Below are 27,985 nucleotides of genomic sequence, written 5' to 3'. Positions count from 1 at the left end.
TTGTCCTGTAGGGTTATATTACAGCCTGGTTCACAGCTTCCAGTTAAAGTGTTCTCGCTCAATACTGGACCAGTTTTCATTTGATTGTTGCACATGAGTCACTCTGTGAAAAAACGAAGATCTCTGCTGGAACACCCTAAAGACAGGAATTATGGTGAGAAGATAGGAGTGGTGCATTACATCATCATGACATCGCACGTGACAGCTGAGGGCAACACTGCACCAGCGCAAGAGCAAGACGACCTGGACAAGAGACTGAATGAAGATCAGAAACACGACGCCAGCTGACAGAGAGCATCGTTCAACAGCTCGCCATCTCTTCCTACATTGCGTGCACACTCAGGTCACGTGACGCCAACTTGAACCATCTCCGGTGTCCGACGAAGACCACGAGACGCCGCTGAAAGCGCTAGGAGGAAGAGGAAGTGAACGAGGCGTGTTTTGTCAAACGGCTGTGCTCAAGTTCAAGAAAGATTTTTCACCACTGGATTTCTGTGAAAAACATCCCTATACATACGGCTCATGTTTAGACACGGAGGACGTAAAAACTAAAAAAAGACATTAGTACCAGAATGCAGTCCAACAAAAGACAAAGGCCCCCTAATGGTGCTGAGCAGAGCTAAAAGACAAAAAGTCTTGGAAATAATAGTTTGTGTGATTTCCCTAACACGATCTAACAGTCAGCGATGATGTCGCTGCTGACATCATCTGTTACCGCAGGGCGTGGCCGCCTTTCTAACGGCAGTGTGGTTCGTTTTCTACAACGCGTGATGCTTGTTTGTGAACACTGGCTCTGTACAGTAACGTCATCATCACTCACTGTCGGCAGAACACTTCCTGTTTCTCTGCAGCGACTCACACCTCTCCCATTAGATCCTCGCATTCAAAGAACACTGCTTCTTAAAAAAAAAAAGTGCAAATGGAACCATTTGAAAAGAAAAAGATGCATTGTATCTCTCTCTCGCACGCACACGCACACGCACACACACACACACACACACACACACACACTCCTTTTTGGACAAGCTGAAGAGGGACGAGGCTTTGGTTTCCATGGTAACAGCGCTCAGAGGAGGACACAGGGACAGCCGCCGCGCTTCTGTTTCCCCGAGTGATGACTTTGAGGAGGAGGACTCTCTATCTCCTGGAATCGTCTGTGGATGAAGAAGAGCAGAAAGATTCGAAAGTGTTGCCCCTGGTTACAAACGGAATGGCACGAAACAAATCAGAGGAGCTGAAATTAAAGGTCCTATGACATGCTGCTTTTTGGATGCTTTTATATAGGCCTCAGTGGTCCCCTAATACTGTATCTGAAGTCTCTTTTATATAGGCCTCAGTGGTCCCCTAATACTGTATCTGAAGTCTCTTTTATATAGACCTTAGTGGTCCCCTAATACTGTATCTGAAGTCTCTTTTATATAGGCCTCAGTGGTCCCCTAATACTGTATCTGAAGTCTCTTTTATATAGACCTTAGTGGTCCCCTAATACTGTATCTGAAGTCTCTTTTATATAGACCTTAGTGGTCCCCTAATACTGTATCTGAAGTCTCTTTTATATAGGCCTCAGTGGTTCCCTAATACTGTATCTTAAGTCTCTTTTATATAGACCTTAGTGGTCCCCTAATACTGTATCTGAAGTCTCTTTTATATAGGCCTCAGTGGTCCCCTAATACTGTATCTGAAGTCTCTTTTATATAGACCTTAGTGGTCCCCTAATACTGTATCTGAAGTCTCTTTTATATAGGCCTCAGTGGTCCCCTAATACTGTATCTTAAGTCTCTTTTATATAGACCTTAGTGGTCCCCTAATACTGTATCTGAAGTCTCTTTTATATAGGCCTCAGTGGTCCCCTAATACTGTATCTGAAGTCTCTTTTATATAGACCTTAGTGGTCCCCTAATACTGTATCTGAAGTCTCTTTTATATAGGCCTTAGTGGTCCCCTAATACTGTATCTGAAGTCTCTTTTATATAGACCTTAGTGGTCCCCTAATACTGTATCTGAAGTCTCTTTTATATAGGCCTTAGTGGTCCCCTAATACTGTATCTGAAGTCTCTTTTATATAGGCCTCAGTGGTCCCCTAATACTGTATCTGAAGTCTCTTTTCTATAGACCTCAGTGGTCCCCTAATACAGTATCTGAAGTCTCTTTTATATAGACCTTAGTGGTCCCCTAATACTGTATCTGAAGTCTCTTTTCTATAGACCTCAGTGGTCCCCTAATACAGTATCTGAAGTCTCTTTTATATAGACCTTAGTGGTCCCCTAATACTGTATCTGAAGTCTCTTTTATATAGACCTTAGTGGTCCCCTAATACTGTATCTGAAGTCTCTTTTATATAGACCTTAGTGGTCCCCTAATACTGTATCTGAAGTCTCTTTTATATAGACCTTAGTGGTCCCCTAATACTGTATCTGAAGTCTCTTTTATATAGACCTTAGTGGTCCCCTAATACTGTATCTGAAGTCTCTTTTATATAGACCTTAGTGGTCCCCTAATACTGTATCTGAAGTCTATTTTATATAGGCCTTAGTGGTCCCCTAATACTGTATCTGAAGTCTCTTTTATATAGACCTTAGTGGTCCCCTAATACTGTATCTGAAGTCTATTTTATATAGGCCTTAGTGGTCCCCTAATACTGTATCTGAAGTCTCTTTCCTGAAATTCAGCCTTGGTACAGAATTACAGCCACTAGAGCCAGTCCCACAATGAGCTTTCCTTAGGATGTGCTATTTCTGTGTCTGTAGCTTTAAAGGGGTGATAGAATGATTATATAGGGTATTTCACACTGTTCCTTATGGTCTCCTAATGGGGTATGTAACATTGGTTGGGCTGAAAATGGCCTGGTTGATATTTTATTGGCCCTTATGCATCCCTGTGTTTTGGCCCTATTTGTAACAAGAGCTTTTCTTCCAAATATGGTATGGTCATGAATATTTAGATGAGCTGCGCGCTGATTGGTTGAGCGACTTGCCATACGCACACATTAGAGACGCGCGCTGATTGGTTGAGCGTGGGCCGTTTTACAAAAATTGATGGCTAATTGCAAATTTGGTAAGACGTGTTGGACTTTAGGAGCTCCACACAGTCTGACGAGAAAGCGACAGCCTGCTGGGCTCCATACCCAGCGCAAAGTCACCCTTTGTGGATACTGCACTACGGGGCTCCGCGGCCAGCTGCCGGCATAACTATAATATATTTACGGTTTGAATTTCGCACCCCACTTTATATAACATCATTCCCCAATGTCTTATAAAGCTAACCGTTGTGTCCGATTTGATTTTAAGGCATTTTTATGAACGCGAGGCGTCTTTGTAGGATGAGCAGCTGCTTGCTATATGTCCCATTCATTACAATGGGGAAATACCGCAGCTAGCTAGCTACACTTTCGCCATAACTAAATTATATTTACAGTTTGAATTTCGTCACGGCATGAATATTACAGGTTCCTCAAGGTCTTACAAAGCTTAGCTAACACTTGTCCGATTTCGGATTTCAATTGAATGTATTTTTGTGAATGTCAGAGTTAGGAGGAGGCTAGCTAGCTCTCATTGATGGACTCCATCTCACCGCGGATCTATCAATGAGACTCGCGCGAAGAGGCGTTTATTTCCCGATTGTTTGTTTAAATAACTCAACACACATACCCATTATAAGATTAACTGGAACCTGCGGGCGCGCGTAAAAGATTGCGGGCGTAACAGCTCGCTGACACTGCGGTCAGGGCGGCGATGTAGCAACCCAGGCAGCACCAACACCGGCACTAAACTCCGACACACAGTCGGAGAAAATTTTGCAATTAGCCATCCATTTTCGTAAAGCGGCCCATATTTGAGCTTTATATGGTTGATTTCTCGCATAAAAAAGTTTCAGAAGTGATCTGCGTGACCTAGCTAGATTCAGAAAACTACCTGATCTCAGGTCAGTTGTGTAGCCTATGTAAATGTTGGGGCGTGACCGTTCTCTTAATACACCCATGGGCTGACAAAGGTTCCGGTTTTTGAGATGCTTACGCAAGCAACTAGCTTTGTTGAGATTCGCCCGTTTTCAGCGGCAGTTTCAAAAAATGAGATTTTCATAGTAAAGGGGTTTCAATGGGATTTAGAGCTTCTATGTATGTCCTATTTACCCACCGAACTGTCGTTATTCAACTATGACAGGGTAAAATCGGTTTTGCATTCTATCACCCCTTTAAATGCTATTGAGGAGAGGGGGCAAGGTGGAGGGTGGGGGTTTGGCCTTGACCAACTGCCATGCTTTGCTCGTTTGAAAGCCATGATGTCTCTCTCTCATGGGTGGGCCAAATTCTCTGGGCGGGCAAAGCAGAGAAAGGGGAGGTTGTAGTGAATTCACCTTATTTGTTAAATGTGGTTCTACACACTGTTGATTATTAACGCAGCACCTTGTTGTTAATACGGTTCTACATGCAGTGATAAATGTAATACATATACATGTTAGTAATTTACTGTCTTTACTCACTGCATGTTATTATGACTGATCAGGGACTGCGGCCCCTTTAAATGTTCTGAATGCGTGATGACGTTAGACGCTGGTCAGTGACTTTTTTCCTTGTGGAGTTGTGTTCTTGCAAAAAATAAACGACACACGCACTCGTGTGCTAAACGTGAGAAATTGCCTCTGTTAAATATACTTCAATTTCCACACTGGTGACCCCGACGTTAGTCTGCTGGACGCATCCAGAGACACGAAACGATCATGACCACTAACGCTGTTACCCTGAAACTCCCCGAATTCTGGGAATCGTCGGCATCGGCATGGTTCGCCCAGACTGAAGCGCAGTTTGCTCTGCGTGAGATCACCGCGGACACAACAAAGTACTACTACGTTGTGTCGGCTCTCGGAAATTCAACGGCATCTAGAGTGGTGAGCCTTCTAAAAACTCCTCCGGCAACTGAGAAGTACACGACGCTCAAAGCCCACCTGTTGAAAACGTTTGAACTGTCGGACGCTGAGAGAGCCAGCAGGCTTTTCTCCCTTCAAGGACTGGGTGACAGCAAACCGTCTGAGCTCATGGACCGTATGCTGGATCTCTTGGGTGAGCACAGACCAGATTTTCTGTTCATCCAGCTTTTCCTGCATCAGTTGCCTTCCCAAGTGAGAGCTGCACTAGCCAACACCACAATCACTGACTGTCGGAAACTGGCTGAAGAGGCTGATAAATTTTTCCTGGCGAAGTCAGGGAAGTTGTGTGGCCGCGCTTTTCCCCGCGCACACATCGCTCCTCTGGCGCGGGACGACTCCACCCCTTCTTGCTGCAACAGCTTCCGTCCGGCAGCAGTCTTCTGCCCCCAACTGTCTTCAGGCTTGTGTTTTTACCATGCAAAGTTTGGAACCAAGGCTAACAAATGCCGTTCGCCATGCAGTTTCGGGCGTGGTCGGAAACGGCAGAGCCGGGCGCTCAGTAGTGGCCATGAGCGTCGGGCCGTGTTGGCAGGCTGCTTTTCATCCGTGACAGCATCTCCGGACGGCGTTTTCTGTGCGACACGGGAGCACAGAGGGCGCGCCCTACCTGCTTCCCGTTTGGACATGTTGACCGGCAGCCACGGCCCCCTATGGAAGCTGCTAATGGTAGCCCCATCCGCACATACGGACAAGGTACGCTTGAATTGTGTTTCGAGGACAGCGGTTTGGCTGGGACTTTGTTACAGCAAAAGTTGCCATTCCCCTCGCCGGCCGATTTTTTATGTGCACATGGGCTGTTAGTGGATGTAAAGAACCGCCGTTTGATCGACGCCGTCACGTTCTGTTCTTATACGTTCACGCTCGGTGGGGCTGACTCCATAAGACTGTCTAGCATGCTCTCAGCCTCAGATGTTTTCCACCGTCTGCTTGCCGGTTTCCCAACCCTCACTCAGCCCACTTTCTCTGCATCTGCTGTGAAGCATGGTGTGGAGCACCATCTCACCACTGCTGGTCCGCCTGTTCACGCCCGTCGTGTTCGGCACCGACCCGACCAAGCTTGTCGTGGCAAAGGCTGAGTTCGCGAATATGGAACGCCTGGGCATTATCCGCCGATCCGACAGCCCGTGGGCGTCGCCCCTCCACCTCGTCCCCAAACCTGGCGCCGGCTGGCGCCCCTGTGGGGACTACCGGCGGCTTAATGAGGCAACGACACCTGACCGCTACCCAGTCCCGAACATACAGGATTTTTCAGCGCATCTGGCTGGTAAGGTATATCATCCGGGGATATCATCAGGTGCCTGTACACCCACTGGATGTTCCCAAAACGGCAGTGATCACGCCGTTTGGTCTTTTTGAGTTCCTGCGCATGCCGTTCGGCCTTAAAAACGCAGCTCAATCTTTTCAACGCCTCATGGACTCTGTTTTGCGGGACCTGCCTTTTCTTTTTGTGTACTTGGATGACATCCTGGTAGCGAAGGAACGCCCACGCCTCAGCACACCTCCGCACACGCACACTGTTTGAGCGGCTTAGCCAACATGGGCTGATTGTCAACCCTGCCAAGTGCCAGTTTGGTCTCTCCACCATTGACTTCCTGGGACACAGAGTCACTAAAGACGGTGCAGTTCCTCTCCCATCAAAGGTGGAGGCGGTGACACATTTCCCACGCCCGCTCACTGTCAAATCCCTGCAGGAGTTCCTCGGCATGGTGAATTTTTACCACCGTTTCATCCCTCGAGCCGCTCAGCTCATGCAGCCCTTGCACGAGGCCTTGAAAGGTAAACCCAAACACGCTGTGGACTGGACTGAGAGCAGGGACAAGGCTTTTGCTGCCACTAAGGCAGCCCTGGCAAACGCCACCATGCTGGCGCATCCTTCTCCTACGGCCTCCATCGCCATCACCTCAGACGCCTCAGACTACGCTGTTGGTGCTGTCTACGAGCAGTGGGTGGACGGGGCCTGGCAGCCACTCGCTTTCTTCAGCCGTCAGTTGCGAGCCAGTGAGCGGAAGTACAGCACTTTCGACCGGGAGCTGCTGGGTCTCTACCTCGCCATCAGACACTTTCGTTCCCTGCTGGAAGGTCGACACTTCACTGCTTTTGTGGACCACAAGCCGCTGACTTTTGCTATGGCAAAGGTGGCTGAGCCATGGTCCGCCCGCCAGCAACGTCATCTGTCCTACATTTCAGAGTTCACTACGGACTTGCAGCACGTTGCCGGTAAGGACAACCACGTGGCGGACTGCCTGTCGCGGGCTGTGGCAGGAGCTGTCCATCTTGGTTTGGATTACACCCGCATAGCAACGGATCAAACTACGGACCCGGACGTGCAACGCCTGAGGACCTCGACTACGGGGCTGCAGGTCGAGGAAGTGGTTTTTGGCGATGCCGGCGCCACACTCCTGTGTGACGTCTCCACAGGCAGTTCTCGGCCTCTCGTTCCCACGGGATGGAGACGACAAGTTTTTGATGCCGTCCATGGTCTCTCCCACCCGGGTTCGAAAGCCTCACAGAGACTGGTTGCAGCAAAGTTTGTTTGGCACGGCCTCAAGAAGGATGTTAGGGCCTGGGCTAACACCTGTGTTGAGTGCCAACGGGCCAAAGTACACCGCCACACTAAAGCCCCGTTGGAGTTTTTCCCGGTTCCGGAGAGACGCTTTGACCATGTCAATGTGGACCTGGTTGGTCCCCTACCCTCCTCCCATGGGTTCACATACCTGTTAACCATGGTTACGGACAGAACCCCGCTGGCCTGAGGCTGTGCCACTGACATCAGTGGCGTCTGTCGACATGACACGGGCATTTATCAGCACCTGGGTCGCCCGTTTCGGCACTCCTTCGGACATATCCTCTGACCGTGGCGCGCAGTTCACGTCTGAGCTGTGGAACGCTGTTGCACAGAGCCTCGGAGTGAACCTCCACCGCACGACCGCATATCACCCGCAGGCTAATGGGCTCTGTGAACGTTTTCACAGGTCGATGAAGGCTGCCCTGCGGGCCAGCCTTAAGGACAGCAACTGGGTCGACAAGCTCCCATGGGTCATGCTGGGCATCAGGACTGCGCCGAAGGAGGACCTTCAATCCTCTTCCGCGGAACTTGTTTATGGACAGCCGCTGCGGGTTCCAGGGGATTTTGTCCCTAGCACCACGGTTCCTTGGTCTGCTACACTCCAGCGGTCTACTCTGCTGGACAATGCAAGGCTTTTCGCACCTGTCCCCACTTCCCATCACGGCCTCCCTCAGTCACACGTCCCCGCCGGGCTTCAGACGGCCGACTATGTTTTCATTCGCCAGGATGCCCACAGGGGACCGCTACGCCCGCCCTACGAGGGCCCATTCCGCGTTCTGGAGTCAGGGGACAAACATTTTGTGGTGGACAGGGGCGGTAAAGCGGAGCGCCTCTCCATTGACCGCCTTAAACCAGCTCACTTGGACGTGGCCAGGCCCATCGACCTGGCTCGGCCCCCACGACGCGGACGGCCTCCGGCCCTGTCCCCACCCCCCGTTTCCCCCTCTCCCGGGCCTCTCACACTACATGCCCCGCACCCGTGTCAGGACGGGAAGCCGGCCACAGTGGGGCCTCCCCGACCTCCGGTGCAGCGCACCCGTTGTGGTCGGTTAATACGGCCACCTCCCCGTTGACTGTTTGGTTATTTTCTGATATGGTGAATTCTGGGGGGCCGTGTGTAGTGAATGTGACATACATAATTCACCTTATTTGTTAAATGTGGTTCTACACACTGTTGATTATTAACGCAGCACCTTGTTGTTAATACGGTTCTACATGCAGTGATAAATGTAATACATATACATGTTAGTAATTTACTGTCTTTACTCACTGCATGTTATTATGACTGATCAGGGACTGCGGCCCCTTTAAATGTTCTGAATGCGTGATGACGTTAGACGCTGGTCAGTGACTTTTTTCCTTGTGGAGTTGTGTTCTTGCAAAAAATAAACGACACACGCACTCATGTGCTAAACGTGAGAAATTGCCTCTGTTAAATATACTTCAATTTCCACAAGGTAACCTTTCCCCTTATGACGTCATAAAGGGAAGATTCCAGATTGGCCCATCTGAGCTTTCATTTTCTCAAAGGCAGAGCAAGATACCCAGGGCTCGATTTACACCTATCACCATTTCTAGCCACTGGGGGACCATAGGCAGGCTGGGGAACTCATATTAATGGTAAAAGAAAAACCTCATAAAGTGAAATTTTCATGCCATGGGACCTTTAAAGTAAAGTTAGTTAGGAAAAATCTGACTGGCTGGTTACTTTAAAAATCTACTACCCATGCTGACTGGTGATCAAAAAAACTTAATTTAAAGCCTTGCCTGTCTCTGAACATGACAAACGTCTGTGATAACTTTCCAGTTGTTGTGTCCTGTCTCTGAATGTTCCAAACGTCTGTGCAGAGCTTTGGCATAGGAGAAGCCTTGAACCCTCTGAACTCTGCAATAGAAATGGTCCACTAGCACCTGCATTGGCATTTCTGCTTATTGTGATGTCATTTCCTGGAGTATCTTCAAATGCATATCCCTAAAACCAGTACAACCTGAGCTAAAAGGTTATGTCAGTTAAAGAACCATAATAATTTAAGCTATAGCGCGTAGTTTCTGCCGCCCCCATGAGGAACTCTAAGTAATTGTGAAATTATGTCATCAAATCATCCTGTATAAAACACACAAAACCTATTGATCCACAAGATTTCTAAATGTAGAAACATGAACAAACTATTTCTCAGCAACATTTTGAAGTCTTTGAGATTTGCTCATTTTTACAAGCAGGGTTTAAAGGCGTTTTCATCTGCAATAGAATGGCGTCACGCGGTTTTGCACCCGACGTCACGTAACGGGATGGCGTTCATCACGAGCGCGCAACGTGATGACGTCATCGCCAACGTGCACGCGATGACAGGAAAGACAGAAGTCTTCGCCTTCTGCTGCAGAAAGAATGAACGCTCTAGCGGTCCTGGCTTTTATTATAGATCCATTTAAACAGGATGTGATGGAAACGACCATCTCTAAGGGTTAAAACGCGTGATCGGTTACTCCCAAACTTGTAAAACTAAACAAGGACCGCACCTGATGATTTGCACCAGCTGCAAGAAGGCTTCATCCACGTTGTAGCGATTCTTGGCCGAGGCCTCCATGTAGTGGATCCGGTGCTCTCTGGTGAACGCCTGAGCATCCTCCCTGGAGATCTGCAGACAGAGCAAACAATCTCCAACCCAGCCTTTTCATCCCCTTACACTCCCCATTCACTCCAGTCATGAGCCTGTACATTACCGTAGCGTTACACAGCGTAAATGTGATATTGCTGATCTACATCATCATGTAGACCACACTTTGCACTAACTGTACACTGTGTTATTACTGACCTATATCACTAACCAGACCACTATTTGCACCGACTGTAACAGTTGACTCTTTACTACATCTCAGCAGTGCTATAGACTGCCTATTCATGTATATTGTGTTATTACCATATCACTTGCGCATCTCCATCGTCTTACTTACACCTCACTTTGCACCGGCTTTGTAATGCTAACTTAATCTGCACTTTATGTAGCCTATTGTATTCTGTATTCCTGTGTTGTATTGAATGTGAAACTGTAGGTTGTCCTGCACGCTTATGCTTTTCTTGGCCAGGTCGCCGTTGCAAATGAGAACTTGTTTTCAACGGGCTACCTGGTTAAATAAAGGTTAAATAAAAATAAATAAACAGCGTTAAACAGCGGTCAGCTAAAATAAGACTTCCCCCGTCACCCCTCTCATTCAGGTGAACAGATGATAACCCTGTTGCTTCCTCTGCCATCACCAGCTGCCCTAATTACTGTAAGTCACTCCAAAAATGTGTTTGACAATAACAGACTATACCCGTCTCTTCCAAAAGCTCTTACCACAAATACAGGAGAATGGCTGTCTGCTTCCCTCTACAAAAACAAAACCTCTAAATAAAGCGAAAAGCATCTGGGTACTGTTTGCTTCCATGCTTTTTTTCATTTAGGAAATCCATTATTAGTTCAATAATAAGCTGCATTTGACATATATTGACATCTTTTCTTTTTAGTCATTTGTTGCTGGGCTTCCAGCTCAAAGCTGTGTTTGAACTCTGCCATCAAGTGGTTTGCTGCTCCTCCTTTACTGTGAACGAGGTGGCCTCATCCAGCCAATCATATTAGTTTGTCTAATAGCTGAGGTCACTTTAACCCCATGAACCCAAAGTTTTTATAAATTCCCTGATATTTCCCCAACTGTTTTTGACAAGTGATGAAATTCCTTGACTCTCTGGAGTACATCTGTGTGCACTCCGCTCTATTCCAGGAACCAGGAACAACTGGGGAAGCTAATGGAGCCCATGGAGATTACTAACCACTCTTTGCTGTTCCAGGTCCGCCTTGTTCCCAACCAGCACCATGGGGAAGTCGTCTCGGTCCTTCACTCTCAGGATCTGAGTGTGGAACTTCTGGACCTCGTGGTAGCTGTCAGGGGGACATGCGCAAAACAATGAGCCACTAGAGTTATCAACAAACCAGTCATTTGGATTAACAGGAACATGAGATGGACACAATAATGACCAAGTCCAATCAGCTCCACTCATCTCTTTGAACACTGCAGTTTGTCCGCTTTCAAAAGGCAGATGATGATGATCAGTGCAAATGGGCAACAGCTAGAGTAAATACTAAATGTGGTTCCTATATCCTTGACTTAATAGTGTCTGGGTATGTTACACATGCACATAGCTTGTTTTAATGAATACAAAACCAAATCATGTGTACTGTATGCATTCTGGCAGACAGGCATCATACTGTAGAGTGTGTGTGTGTGTGTGTGTGTGTGTGTGTGTGTGTGTGTGTGTGTGTGTGTGTGTGTGTGTGTGTGTGTGACATGCAGTTAGTAATTGCAATTGTAAAGGTGATCTAACAACAGCTGGACACTGAGTGCTGATAGCTCACTGCATTTCCTGTTTAGCAGGCAGACAGACTGTCACTACATCAAAACGTGCTCTGGTTTATCGGCATTTCTTTAAACCAATCACAGTTGTCTTGGGTGGCGCTAAGCGCCGGACGGAGCCACGGCGCCTCTGCAAAATAGCCTCGGGAAGGAACTGGTTTTGGTGGAACATGTGTACGTTCAAAGGTTGTTTTTAGTCGTGCAACAGAAAACTCCAATTGGACAGATAGTCTAGCTAGCTGTCTGGATTTACCCTGCAGAGATCTGAGGAGCAGTTAACCATAGTCCTCACAAATCCACCGGAGGTTAGGACGCCAACACAGAGACAGAGGAAGGTGACGGACATCCGGGCGAAAAGAGGGACATCCAGTGGCACCGGAGCAATCCCCTAAAAGAACTGTCGTCGATATAGACTGGTGAAGAGCCAAAATGAATCTCAAAGTGGGTGGCTCCCACTGGCTTCGGCCATCGCCATCTTGGCAGTGCTGATGTCGGCTAATCCAAAAATAGATATAGACATGGATGGATCGTGGATGAGTCTCTCTCTCTCTCTCTCTCTCTCTCTCTCTCTCTCTCTCTCTCTCTCTCTCTCTCTCTCTCTCTATCTCTCTCTCTCTCTCTCTCTCTCTCTCTCTCTCTCTCTCTTCTAGTTTAGAAGAGAACGGATGGTGCAACAAGGCAGGCCTGCTTGGTTCTTTCGGGGAATGACTGTAAAGATTTACAAAAGAATATGTTAAGGGCATCTCCTCTCTAGCTGGGACGTTTTGGGAGCGATTGGTGGGATTTCTGTGGACAAAGTACACACGGAGATACACTGGTAAAAGCCAATGAGGTTTAACTATGTACCAGCTAATTTAAATACCTCACGTTACTGTATTGGGTCAACAGTCAACTTCATTTAATTATTGTATGAGGCGTGTTCTTTAGCGGGAAGCAAATGTTCCACCAAAACAAGTTCCTTCCAGAGAGTATTCTGCAGAGCCACCAGTGCTGCGTCCGGAGCTTAGTGCCGCCCCAGACCACTGTGATTGGTTTAAAGAAATGCAAACAACCCAGAGTGTTTTTTCCTCCTATCCCAGAATGTATCTGTGGTGTAGCCAGACCTTACTCCACAGCGCTGTGGAGACAGAGCTGGGCATGTGAGACTAGTGTTACATTGACAAACCATTACGCACGCACGCACACACACACACACACACACACACACACACACACACACACACACACACACACACACACACACACACACACACACACACACACACACACACACACACACACACACACACACACACACACACACACACACACACACACTCTTTCCATTACCTGCCCAGGTCGTTGAGTGCGAACACCAATAAGAAGCCTTCTCCTGAGCGCATGTACTGCTCCCTCATCACCCCCCCACACACACACACACACACACACACACACACACACACACACACACACACACACACACACACACACACACACACACACACACACACACACACACACACACACACACACACACACACACACACACACACACACACACTTTAAATGCGTTACATAAGCAAGGCAACTTTATTTATACAGCACATTTCAGCAACGTGGGAATTCAAAGCATGTGGGAGACAAATTGTACTTGTTTCCTCTGTACAGTTACATGTGGAGACTGACTGCACCCGAGTATATAAAAGGACTTTGTACCGGGAAAAAAATCACAAATAAATGCTTCTAAACCAAATACTAGCCTACACAACCAGACGTGTTCCAGCAGGAATTGTGGAGAAATGAACAAGCCAAGATTACAGCAGTCTCTGGCATTAGCATGTAGCTACATGTGGTTAGCAGTAACCGTTGGGAAGGTTACTTTGGAAATGTAATCACCGATTAAAAGTTACCCTGTTTAAAATGCAATAGTAGTATAACTATTTCACGTACATTATCATTTATAAGTAATGTAACTTATTACATTGTATGACTTTTTAATGAATGCTTTCAACTGTTAGCCATTTTAAATGTTTAAACGTGGCTTGCAGCAGCACTCAACACTGACTACTGTCACACTCCTTTTAGACCCTTCATCTCATGAGTTAAGATTGCAATCATTTCATTCTGAAGAGCAGCCGCCACAAAGTCAGACTTCAGCACCTCTTTTTGATATGAGATCATTGTAAGGTTACAGATCTAAAATCATAACAAAAAAACTAACAAAAAATGTGTCTGCTCCTCAAGTAAAGCGCTGTAACGTGAACAGCCTATAGCACCATAGAACGATAAAATCCGAGCAGCAGTTGCTGGCTGTATTTAGCAGCTACAGAGCTCCGGGACGCCGGCTACCAACGGCAGTTGTTTAGCCGGCGATAGGTGACTGTGAGCCAGGCTACAGGCGGCACCAGAGGACGGTCCTTTCAGGGGCCGTGGTAGTGATAGTTTAGACAGAAGAAGTGAGCGTCACGCAGCAATGACAGTTAAGTTTAGGCACCAAAACGACTTGTTAAGTTTAGGAAAAAAAATATATAATATAATATCTAATATGACCGTAAGCTAGCAGTTACTGTAAGCTAACTTAACTCCCATACCTGCAGATGTTTCCTGAGGTTGGACATTGACATTTTGACGTCGATAGCATTTTGACCGCTGGCAAACATTAAACCCTTCTCAGATTTTTTTATGAAATGTGTTTTTTATATTTCCAGCACTGGAAGGGTTTTTATCCGTAGCCATAGAGACGACTCTCAGACAGCTTGAGAGGCAGTTTAAACGGTCAGACGGGGCGGTGTGCAAATTCAAACAGGAGAACCAATCCAACGCATCAGAACAGCAACACACTTCACTAAACGGCTTTGGCTGGAAACGGGCTAAAGGAGACATTGAACATGAAAAATATGCAAAGCAACTAAATTAATATTATTCAACAACAACAAGCTTTTTACAGAAAATATTCACACATAACCCCCAATGTAATCATCAACATTTTCATAGGTAACTGTCATTTCATTACACATTTTCTTTCCCAGTAACTAACAGATTACAGTTACCTTTATTTTGTAATTAAAGGACATAACGCCGTTACAACACTGGCAGTAACGGAGTATAGCAGCATGAGTCCGTTACAAACATGAACATTGCTTTATTAATTGGTATCTCATTAATACAGTGCTTTAAGATATATATTTGATATGAATTGTAATATGTCAACAGACACACAATAACTGATAAACACACAAAAGTGAACTCTGTGCATACAAAAACAAAAAAGCCATTTTTGTGTGCCCTTTGAGTCATTTTAAAGTGCTAGCATTGAGCTTTTTTGGCTTTTCCCCTTTCCTTTATTGTGTTATATATCTTTTTTGTGCACGTTATAGGTTTACAAAGTGAAAAAGCCCAAAGTCCACCCCAAAGGGACTTACCATCTCCAACAGAAAACACTGTTCACCAACTGCTCCAAACAGCTCTGTTGGAGTCCAGCCTTTACTTCAGAGACAAACGTGGTCACTTAGTGGAAGAGGAGTATCAGGACAATTCTGTCTCTGTCTCCTTTTTTTCATAAACCCTACATTTTATAAAGCTACTCTGAGATGGGTCATTAATTTTTTGCATTGAATTTCTGCAGCAAAAGAAACTAGTTTTTCACCATCGCTATGACAATTTCTTTCAATACTTTTAACAACTTTCCTAAACTCTTAAGGCACCAACACGCCTACAACACACGATTGGCAGAACAGTTAATTTCATGCTCCAAATCACACATTGTAAACTAAACTCCAACACTGATTTTCAAAATACAATAATTCACTAACACAATACACTATGTCTACCAAAACAATGCAATCACGTCTCAAAATCAAATAATTCTTCCAAAACACTAACACATGTTCTCTCCCAACAGGAACATTTAGTCAATCATAGAACAATGTCATAAAAACACTAACATCAGATGGAATTACAGAAACTGCAATATTTGATGTGTCAGTTAGGTCTGCCCTTATACAACAGACAAAAGTGATTGTATTGATTATAGATTGTGTTTTGCACAGCAGTTTCTGTTGAAGTCTCTACATTTTAGTTTTGTTGGGTTTAGTAAATGCATGCATTTTTTTTTTTTTAAGATTATTTTTGGGGTTTTTCCACCTTTATTTGACAGGACAGCTAGTTGAAAGGAGAGAGAGGGGAAGACATGCAGGAAATTGTCACAGGTCAGATTCAAACCCTGGACCTCTGCGTCGAGGCATAAACCCAAGTGTATGTGCGCCTGCTCTACCCACTGAGCCAACCCGGCCACCGATTTGTTTCTTTTGCTGCAGAAATTCAATACAAAAAATGAATGACCCATCTCAGAGTAGCTTTATAAAATGTAGGGTTTATAAAAAAAAGTAGACAAGAGACAGAATTGTCCTGGTACTCCTCTTCTTCTCCCTCGTGAAGGCATTTTTCTTATTTTCTGTGTTCATCTACAGTATATTGTTCAAATAGGTCCTCTTTTACTGTACTACCATATGATCATGCGATTGAAAGAACGGCAACACCTGAGTGTGTTTCCCAGAAGGGAATCAGCTGTGATTGATCTATTTACATAGCTTCAATCAGCTGTTCCTTAATAAATGCATGTATAAAATGCAGGGGATATATTTGTGTTTCAATTTACAATATGATCAGCTGTTCACTTTGACTTTAGCCTATACGTTAGGTTTAGAACATGATGTTATCTGTTCTGACTTACAGTGTGAAAGCATTTGTAAATTTGGCAGTAAAGATCCATTGTTTTGGTCTTGGTGGAGATAGTGTGTAAAAGAAGTTCAAGCATTTTAAATTTGTGTTAACTGTATGCATTTTGTGTCAAAGCAACAAGAAATGTGTTAATTGTATAGCCTCCACAGACGGATGTTGTGCTAACTGTGTTAAGAGTTTAGGAAAGTTGTTAAGAGTACTGAAAACAGTGTCATAGCGATCGTGAAAAACTGTAAATGGTGGCCGGGTTGACTCAGTGGGTAGAGCAGGCTCGCATATACTTGGGTTTATGCCTCGACGCAGAGGTCCAGGGTTCGAATCCGACCTGTGACAATTTCCTTCATGTCTTCCCCCTCTCTCCCCCCTTTCTCAACTAGCTGTCCTGTCAAATACCGGAAAAGCCCAAAAAATTATCTTTAAAAAAAAAATGCATGCATTTACTATACCCAACAAAACAAATATGTAGAGGCTTCAAGAGAAACTGCTGTGCAAAACACAATCAATGATCAATACAATCACTATTGTCTGTTATATAAGGGCAGACCTGACACACATCAAATATTGCAGTTTCTGGAATTCCATCTGATGTTAGTGTTTTGTAGGATATTGTGCTATGATTGACTAAATGTTCCTGTTGGAACATGTGTTAGTGTTTTGGAAGAATTATTTGATTTTGAGACATGTTTGTATTGTTTTGGTAGACATAGTTTATTGTATTAGTGTATTATTGTATTTTGAAAATCAGTGTTGGAGTTTAGTTTGCAATGTGTGATTTGGAGCATGAAATTAACTGTTTTGCCAATTGTGTGTTGTAGGTGTGTTGGTGCGTTAAGAGGTTAGGAAAGTTGTTAAAAGTATTGAAAAAAATTGTCATGGTGATCGTAAAAAACTGTAAAGCCCCCTCTGCACCCCTACTTCAAACATCTAATTCTCTCAAGTGTTTGCTAGCAGTTAAATTTTACTATTGTTCCTAACTGACCAGCAATAAAAAAATTATAACAATTGGTAAATCTGATGAATTTGTTGTTCGGACAGACCTGCCCCCACTGCTAAAAAAGCCTATAAGCTTGTTCTGTAGCCTAAATTAATTATTAAAAAGTGAAAATGAATGTCTTAATATCGTTCAAAAAAAATTCTAATTAAGGGTAAGCGTCGATGACGGACGTTTTACGACTCTGACCATCAACAAAGTCTAATGCCACCACTGATAGGCTTAGTATTCACCTTTGCCTAAATAGCGACCTTTTCTAAAATACTGCTGGTTTTGTGATGTTGGCAATTTTAATCTGATGCCCGCAGTGCGCCATAAAAGCATCAAATGAGGCGCGTCAGTTAATCGCTTTCAGTGCGTTTGTGCCTTCATCAGCGTGAGAAATACAAGGTGTGTGAGCGTGTGAACTGGTTGGAATGCGCGTCTCTCACAGTGAACGCGGGAGACTTGAGAGCCCTGATATTCCATTGCCCATAGCTAAGAGCACAACCGCAAATTGGCATACCTACAGGCTTGCACAAACCGGAAGTTAGCGGACTACAGCTACTATGCACAGAGCAAATTATAGTAAACTAAAAAGTAAGGGTGCTGAGAGAGAAAAAAAAAAAAAAAAAAAAAGAAAGAGAGAGAGAGAGAAAAAAAAAAAAAAAAAAAAAAAAAAAAAAAAAAAAAAAAAAAAAAAAAGAAAAAGAGAGAGAGAGAGAGAGAGAGATATATATATATATATACACACACACATACATACCGGATTTCATTCTAAATGCTGCTAAACATGCACACATCTCTTGTGCGCACATATATGCATAGAGCAGATGTGATGAGATGTTTTTTTTTTATTTCTTTTTATTTTTCTTTATCTTTTCTGGCTTTTGGTTTTATATATATATCCCCCCCACCCACATGAAACGGAACTGACACTTTGCTCCAACACAAACATATATATTTATTCACCTCTATTCATACACACAATGAGGCATATTTTCTGAACTGTATTTTTGGAGTTACTATTTAGGCCAACTTTGATTTCGACACATAGGCTAAGCATTCTGTAGCAAAAAACAATAAACCCACTATTACTTACATTATCTTAATGCAGTGCAACTACTCCAGCATGTAAATAATGCACCTCGAATACAAACGTTAAGGACTGCAGCTAACAGTTATTTTCATTATGTTTGGTCTCTAAAATGTGGAACAGTGGTTCCCCAAAGCCCAAGATGACGTCCCTCAAATGTCTCGTTTTGTCCACAACTCAAAGACATTCGGTTTACTGTCACAGAGGAGAGAAGAATCTAGAAACTAGTCACATTTAACAAGCTGGAAGCAGAACCAGAAGGTAGTTTAACAAAAGTTGATTTATGGGATTTATGTTTAGGCTCCGCGCAGACCTTTCTCTGTAGCCTACGTAAGTGGCCTGAAGTTTATAATCGTGTGTTGGTGTGTGTGTGTGTCGATCGCTTTAAGAGAATAGCAGGGCCGGCATGTGTGTGTGGGGAGTGTGTGTGTGGTAGAGCGAGTGAAAGTGAGAGTGATTATCTTCAGAGCGAGTAGCGACTCTAGAGTCATAGTGAGAGGAACAAAGTGTCTCCCCTGTGTTTTCTGACCACGGTGGGAAATCTGGAGCAGGAAAAGTGAACCCTCTCCTTGATTTCATGTTGTTTATGGAGAAGGAGAACCAGGAAATGAATAGGGAGGGGGAAATGCAACGCTCTGTGTGTGTGTGTGTGTGTGTGTGGATCTGATATGCCGACTTCCCTCAACTACTTTGATCTAACATGCCAGTGGCTGTTCACCTTGGAGACCTGCCGCGGATACGGGTACGCCGCGTTTCGCTGCCAAGCCACGGCCGAGCGACGCGCGTCGTCGAGGAGATGTCAGGCTACGGCGTGGGGTCGGTATTCCCACGCGACTACGTACTCAGCCACGGCGTCGATTTAGCGCAGAAGTATTAAATCACGCGCTAATGAGCTGCTCTGTAGGTGTATCTTCTGGGTAACGGTCTGGGTAACAACAGAGAGTGGCCACTGCACAATAAAAATAACGCTTTGTACTTATCCAAGGATGGTTGCCAGAAATGACCTTGCTTTATTTTATACACGCCGAAAAAACAAATAATGGAACGAAATATAGGTCGAAAACATGGTTAATAAAAACCTTCGAATTTTGGTACATTTCGGCATGTGTCACTGAGATATGTAATTAGGAAACAGAGTCACGACTTGGGAAACAACTTAGAAATCTTTTGTTTTCACTGAGATAGTTAGAAGAGTCTTTGAGGGTTACCTTTAAACCAGTAAGTGGTGTTTAAAGCTACGTTGTGTAAGAATTTCTCCCATCTAGCGGTGAAATTGTAAATGACAACCAACTGAATAGTACTTTCTAGCCTTTCCTCCTACGGTGGCCGAACCCAAAATGAGCTCTTTGTATCTCCATCGTTTACACGCAGCTGTTCTAGCCACTCCAATATTAACTTTGGTCTTGTGGCTTTGCATGTTGCATTGTGGTTTTAATTCTCTTTTTCGCTTCCCTGGCGAGTAACCTCCCCCTGGCATTCGCCACGGTGCCGATAGGTGTAAGAGGGCGAAAGGCGGATGTGTGTCCCTCTTTGGCTAATGTATTTTAAAGATGGAGGCGCCGCATGGCTGTCGTCATTCGGGGCGACTCGCTCCTATGTATTCTGTATGATTCGGATGATTAGTTGGTGGAAGTCATTACACATGAATGAGCACATATTTGCGAAAGTACAAAAAGTTTTATTTTGCTAAGAATCGACTCAAAAAATTACAAAAAGTAGGTTTAACAAACTCGTTGGTTTTTGCAAAAATCGCCAGAGATTTTACTTAAACGAAGGCTTGCTGTGTGACTCAAATGTAATGCCTGGGAGACACAGGCCGGGGCTAAGGAAACCTGAGTTACTGTTGAGGTCTATGACAGAGCCAGTGACTAGACAGACAGAGGATTTGTACGTCATGATAAGCTGGTCCCACCCTGAACACCACCCACAGCCCACACTACAACATCTGTGTAGACACAATCCCTGGAAGACGATACAGTACAGCATGTAACAAGTCCGCCCAACATAAAAAAAATAAAAAATTTTAAAAATGAAATGAAATCTACGTGCTTTCAGATATGAATTCCTACTACTTCTGCTCACCCAAGAAAAAGCTTCCATCTCTCCAAACTGTTATCATTTGGTCTATGGTCATGTTTAGAGCAGGATACAGAGGATTGTAAACCTGGCCGTGACTCCCCAGAGCTGTAAACAAACATGGAATCCTAAAGTCATACCGACAGTAGCTCTGATCCGATGATTCACATATTGCCGCGGCGGTGAATCAGCGGAGTGTGACCCAACACACTCCAACCTGGCCCCACGCAGTTAACTCTGGCCAAGAACAAGTCCTAACAAGGGAATGAAACATCCAGAGAGCAAACACACTGCCTGTGTCACATCATATCACAGCGCAACACACCCTCTGCTTTCAGCCAAGCCTTTTTTTTATTTTACACACTCTGACAAACAGTGGGAACTCATTATCCAGCGTGATGGAGACTTACTGTCCAGCCGGGTCTCCTTTCCATCCACGGTGCAGATCTTAGTGTAGGAGTCTTCGATGGTGGGGTCGTAGTCCGACACAAAGTAGGACTGTGGGAGGGACACACTCAATGTTAATCACAAGCTCCTGCTGTGGGATCAGTACACAATAGCTCTTTTAATACCAACAGAACACCTGGCTCCATCTTGGAAGTCTAGTGGAGAGGGCTATGGTTAAATAAGACGCTGAACATGCATTCAGCAAATGGGAATATTCCACTAAGGACAGATTTGTTTCTAAATACGTTCCTATAACCAAAGCCAGGACATAATACATTTGGTGGAAGTGCAATGAAGTGCATTTTTTGAGGGAACTGCACTTTTATTGAGTAGTTCCACATAAACATATTGAAAATATATAGAAAAAAACTCATTGAGATTAGAAATCTCTTTTCAAGAGTGTGTCCTGGCCAAGACGGGCAGCAGTACAGTCACACATACACACAAACATTCAAAATCAACTGAATCAGCAAATATTTCCCACGGTCAGCCACAATCATACATGTATATACACATCAGGAAAAACATCTGCAGCCAGCTGCGTCTGCCTCTAAGTGACTCAGCATCATCTTTAAAGCAACCAATGAGAGCGGCTCTTTAAAGCGCGATCCATGCTTCTGCGTTAAATTGACGCCGCGGCTACGTACGTACATAGGTGGAGAAACCGACCCTACGCCGTAGCCTGACGTGCACCTCTCGAAAAATGTAACTACACGTCGCGGCAACGCACCTCGCTTGGGCCGTGACTCGGTCGCTCTACCGCGCGCGCACGCACACGCACACACACACACACACATAAACTTCAGGCCACTTAGGTAGGCTACGGCGAAAGCTCTGCGCGGAGCCTCCGCACGACCATAAATCACGCTTAAGTTTTACGGATTTCTTGCAACTTGTTCCAGGTAGAGGGAGCAGCAAACTTAAACGCTGTTTGCCCCAGTTCAGTTCTGACCTTTTGGAACAGATAGCAAGAAACGATCTTGAGACTGTAGACTGTAAGTCCCTGCACTATTTAGACTGATATAGGTCAGAGGGTAGGAGGGAAGTAGAGATAGATAGATAGATAGATAGATAGATAGATAGATAGATAGATAGATAGATAGATAGATAGATAGATAGATAGATAGATAGATAGATAGATAGATACATACATACACACATATATATTTCCATCCAACACGTTCACACAGTCCACAGTGGTGAGGGAGGGCTTTCCAACCAGTGATGAACCTTGGCGCTCCATGGTGACAGCCTCCAGAGCATGTCCAATTTGAGACGAAGAGTGCTTGTATAAACCATCACCATAGTCAAGTACAGACGTCAACGTTGCAGCAACCAGCCTCTTTTAGGATTAAAAGAAAGGCAGGATGGGATTCTTAAAGAAAAGCCTAATTTCAGTTTTAATCTTTTGCCAGCTGCCAAATATGATGTGTAAAAGAGAGACTCCTTTCTTTTAGAACAAACCAAAACTTAGAATTCATAGTTTGATGAAAAACGAGTTTGGTATTGAGAAATGTGTGAAATATAATCTGTCCAAGGTGAAAAGTCTGGTACACTCCCTCTCCATATTGAAACGGTGGTCGGGCACCAGCGAGGAACACAGACCGTTATTTATGTGATCTCAGTGAAATTGAAAATAAAGTTCATTTGCTTTGTATCATGATTTAAGACTGCAATTATTTAACAAAAGTTAAGTAAAACAATTCTGTGCATTGATTTAATTCTTTTACCCTATCTGCCTGTAGCAAGTAGCCTACATTTCAATAAAAAAAAAAAATAGTATGAATCTATATCCCTTGATGATATTATTATTTATATAGCCTGCCTATCAATTCTTTTTAAAGCTACACTATGTAACTTTTAGCCCTACAGGCTGTCTCATTGGAACTACAACTCGCGCTACCTGACGCGAGTTGTAGTTCCAATGAGACAACCTGTAAGGGGACCGTCCCCCTTACAGTACAGATACAGTATTAGGGGACCACTAAGTCCTATATAAAAGAGACTTCAGATACAGTATTAGGGGACAACTAAGGTCTATATAAAAGAGACTTCAGATACAGTATTAGGGGACCACTAAGGTCTATATAAAAGAGACTTCAGATACAGTATTAGGGGACCACTAAGGTCTATATAAAAGAGACTTCAGATACAGTATTAGGGGACCACTAAGGTCTATATAAAAGAGACTTCAGATACAGTATTAGGGGACCACTAAGGTCTATATAAAAGAGACTTCAGATACAGTATTAGGGACCACTAAGGTCTATATAAAAGAGACTTCAGATACAGTATTAGGGGACCACTAAGGTCTATATAAAAGAGACTTCAGATACAGTATTAGGGGACCACTAAGGTCTATATAAAAGAGACTTCAGATACAGTATTAGGGGACCACTAAGGCCTATATTAAAGAGACTTCAGATACAGTATTAGGGGACAACTAAGGTCTATATAAAAGAGACTTCAGATACAGTATTAGGGGACCACTAAGGCCTATATAAAAGAGACTTCAGATACAGTATTAGGGGACCACTAAGGCCTATATAAAAGAGACTTCAGATACAGTATTAGGGGACCACTAAGGCCTATATAAAAGAGACTTCAGATACAGTATTAGGGGACCACTAAGGTCTTATAAAAGAGACTTCAGATACAGTATTAGGGGACAACTAAGGCCTATATAAAAGAGACTTCAGATACAGTATTAGGGGACCACTAAGGCCCATATAAAAGAGACTTCAGATACAGTATTAGGGGACCACTAAGGTCTATATAAAAGAGACTTCAGATACAGTATTAGGGGACCACTAAGGTCTATATAAAAGAGACTTCAGATACAGTATTAGGGGACCACTAAGGTCTATATAAAAGAGACTTCAGATACAGTATTAGGGGACCACTAAGGTCTATATAAAAGAGACTTCAGATACAGTATTATGGGACCACTAAGGTCTATATAAAAGAGACTTCAGATACAGTATTAGGGGACCACTAAGGTCTATATAAAAGAGACTTCAGATACAGTATTAGGGGACCACTAAGGCCTATATAAAAGAGACTTCAGATACAGTATTAGGGGACCACTAAGGTCTATATAAAAGAGACTTCAGATACAGTATTAGGGGACCACTAAGGCCTATATAAAAGAGAACTTCAGATACAGTATTAGGGGACCACTAAGGTCTATATAAAAGAGACTTCAGATACAGTATTAGGGGACCACTAAGGCCTATATAAAAAGAGACTTCAGATACAGTATTAGGGGACCACTAAGGTCTATATAAAAGAGACTTCAGATACAGTATTAGGGGACCACTAAGGCCTATATAAAAAGAGACTTCAGATACAGTATTAGGGGACCACTAAGGTCTATATAAAAGAGACTTCAGATACAGTATTAGGGGACCACTAAGGTCTATATAAAAGAGACTTCAGATACAGTATTAGGGGACCACTAAGGTCTATATAAAAGCATCGAAAGAGCACCATGTCATGGGGCCTTTAACAAATATTGATTCTAGGGATAAGAATTTATTTTAAAAATCGTCGCAAAAATAACTCCACGATACAGATAGGATTTTTTTTTTCTAATGTCTGCATGCTTATTTTTCCAAACTTTCCCAAACTGTTATTGTGTAGTTACAACCATGCAACCAGAGACTGTAAAAATAATGGAGGTAGAATCAGTGCGGTCACCCATTGGTTTGTGACAATTTTTGACGAAAGGGCGGAGCTGGGAAAGATGACATGGCTAAGCCAGTTTGGTTTATTGTTACAATGGCACTGTGCTAAGCTAAATGCTAAAAGAGGATTAGTTGCTTATTTTCAATCCCTCCGATGCGAGTGATCCGGTGGAGATTTACCAGCGGGTAAACACAGACCTCCGGCTGCTGGAGACATTCATCTGTGTGTACAGAAGAACTAGAACAAAGCAGTAATTTCAAAGTACCACGTCTTTTTTTCTATTCAAAGCTTAGTGCCTGGGCCCTGACATTTCCCCGGGCTAGTGTCAATAAAATAAATTATATCATTCCTGATTAGGGCTGCTCCCTCTTAGTTGATTAGTCGACTAATCGGTCGTTTCGGTCTGAGTCAACTTAGATTTCTTTAGTCAATTAGTCATGTTTGATGCTTTTTTCATGCTCAATGACTTAAGGAATTAAAGTGGTGCTTTTGCATGACTCTTTGCAGAGAAACTAAGATTTACCGATCTGTTGATTAAATCAACTAATCGATTAGTCGATACAATTGAATGAGTGTCAGTCGACTAAGAATTTCTTCAATCGAGCACAGCCCTATTCACGATATCAAAATACTGAGTGGAGTTTAGAAAGAACGCAGAAGGCGAAGTCCTGTGACGTCATTCACGTGCATATTAAGTAGCCGTGTGGATTTACCGATCCAGCAGAGACGATGGCTTGTCTACGCCAGCAGCTAAGTTTACTAGATGTTTTCCAAATTTAAAGACTTGTGGCAAAATGTAACAGTGTAAAACAGTTAGACTACACACCGAGAGCTTTCGTTTTCGCAGAGTAGCGCCTTAGTTGTTAGAACAGCGCTGTGTAGGGGCCGCATCATGCAGACAGAGCAGATTGAAATATCGCTGTCTTCGTATATATGCCCGTTAAGCTGATGAGAGACATCGGGCTAACACCGCCACTCCGAATATCAGTAGTGAAGTTTACGGGCAACAGGCTGCTGATTTGTTTGGTACACGGTTTCTGTGACGTGGTGACGGCTGGGAATCTCTCAGGCTCCAGTACACTGAGAAGACGTCGAAACCCAGCATTATTAACAATCGACAATGGCTGGTCGTCAAGTGCAATCATGCATTGGGTAAGAGCCTCTGGTATTGTTGCGCGTCCAAAAAGCCGGCCGATGCCCAGCTTTATTCAGATGAATCCGTTTAACGCAACGCAACTATCCAGTAGAAGTAGACGAAAATCTTTCAAACTGACCTTTGTCGATCTGAAATGAAGACAGATTCAGCAACCGCACGGCCTATTTCTCGCTTAAAATGTTTTCAGAAACACGTTTCGGTGAACTATTTTCGCAAAATAGGAGATCGTATTCTCAACGAGCCATCGTGACACTCTGGTGAAATTCTCGAGTAGCCGGACCCACGTCATGCGTTCGTCCAATCAGCTGCCGGTCAGGGGCGTGGAGCATCGACCACGGCGCGCATGACGTCGCGACGCCACGCTTCAGTCGTGTCGAACAAATGGATCTGTACTGTTAGAGAGAACGCAGCTTTAAGGAGATTCAGCTTTGGCTTCACTTTTCAGAGCCAGAAGCTCCGTCCATTATTCATCCACTCTATGCGTGCAACACAACTTAAATGAAACAAAAGCAGACATAATGTTCTCTGTGATGTCTGCAAGCAGGTTTCAAGCGGGTTTTCATGAATTCATGAATGGATGGAAGTGAAAACCAATGTTTCCAAGAGGCTGGGAGAAAGGCATGGAAGCATATAAGACACTAACGTGTACTTTGGAAAAGAGCTGCTACATGATTGCTGCACCCTTTTATAGAGGGTTTATACGCTGTATCAAGGACTTTACAAATCCCTACCAATGCTTCGTAGATCAGTAAAAAGTAATAATCGGCAATAATCTCAACAACAATTTGGGTTGCCAGGTTGTGGAAAATCCCCCTCACAATTTGCTTACTCTCTGTGGCTCTTTAGTTCATCAGGACAACCAGGGACTGGGGCTTGAAACCACTGACCGTCTGGACCAGAATGTATTTTAATAATAACTTACTCACAATTCAAGTCTTGGTCACTTCTTATTGTTACGTACTCATTGTTCTCACAAGAGAAAGTGGAGGAAAAAAAAAAAAACCTGGGACAAATGACCTGACCTGACTCAGCAGCCAGAGTTTTCTCTCTCTCATTAACTGCCAGCAGCTGATCTACAAAGCATTGGGAGTAATTAACTGGCCTAAAAAAAGTCATTGGTTATACCGTTAGAACGGTGATCCCAACAACATCATGTGATGGAAATATATAACACTAACAGAGCATGCTAAGTAGCCTACTGTAGCCTAACCTAAAACAGGGGTCTTGGTCAGACTCGGTAAGGTCCCGGATGTAGAAGAGTCCTACCTGGATGAACTGGATGGTCAGGGCGCTCTTCCCCACCCCTCCTCCTCCCACCACCACCAGTTTGAATCTTTCCTCTTCTCCGCTCATACTGGTCAGAACTGGGATCAGTCCTGATCACAAACCCGTCCGCAGTCCCCCGCCGTTCACCAGGAGCAAGCTAAAGCCGAGCAGAGCCGAGCCGAGCCAATCCGGAGTGAAGTAGTCGAGTAGGTCCGCCCGTTAACGTTCCTGTTAGCCGAAGACACCAGCTTCAAAGTGAAACTTATTTCACATGAAGCTCATTTTTCTACAACCAACTTTTCAACACGCGACCGGAGCGGACAGCCGAAGTGTGTCCTCCCGCCACAACAGCACCGAGTTCCGGCTTAATAGTTCTCGGTCTGAAGAACGGGCTAGGTCGCGTGCTGTGCCTTCTTTTCTCTTCTTTCTGCTCTTTTCTCCTCGGCCTCCAGGCAGATTCTAGGGGGCGGAACTGCTTCCTCTTTTCTTACTAAAGCAGAGCACGTACTAATGTTCACACACACATATACACACACACACACACACACACACCAGCCGGCCTATCCGAGTGACAGAACATGCACGATAGAGCCCCGCACACGCTTCAGCTTTCTTAGCCTTTTAGCCTATTAAAACTGAATACCGAGGAAGAACAAATTCCACTTTCATGTGTCAGTTTCCTTATTTGGT

At 44.2% G+C, this 27,985-nt stretch overlaps 1 protein-coding gene across 1 annotated transcript; it reads right to left on the bottom strand.

The window, feature by feature from the left end:
- Nucleotides 1-27,947, bottom strand: rras (RAS related). Its single transcript, XM_039826001.1, has 6 exons — nucleotides 27,296-27,947; nucleotides 21,100-21,237; nucleotides 13,208-13,281; nucleotides 11,298-11,406; nucleotides 10,007-10,125; nucleotides 1-1,154 (listed from the first exon to the last, which is right to left on the bottom strand). The coding sequence occupies exons 1-6, from the start codon at nucleotides 27,380-27,382 to the stop codon at nucleotides 1,067-1,069; spliced, it is 615 nt and encodes a 204-aa protein (XP_039681935.1). The 5' UTR covers nucleotides 27,383-27,947; the 3' UTR covers nucleotides 1-1,066.
- Between the last annotated feature and the right edge of the window lie 38 nt (nucleotides 27,948-27,985).

This window comes from Perca fluviatilis, chromosome 15, assembly GCF_010015445.1.
Source record: "Perca fluviatilis chromosome 15, GENO_Pfluv_1.0, whole genome shotgun sequence".
NCBI lineage: Eukaryota > Metazoa > Chordata > Actinopteri > Perciformes > Percidae > Perca > Perca fluviatilis.
The sequence above is the reverse complement of the archived record's forward strand: the minus strand, read 5'-3'. Positions and strand labels throughout refer to the sequence as shown.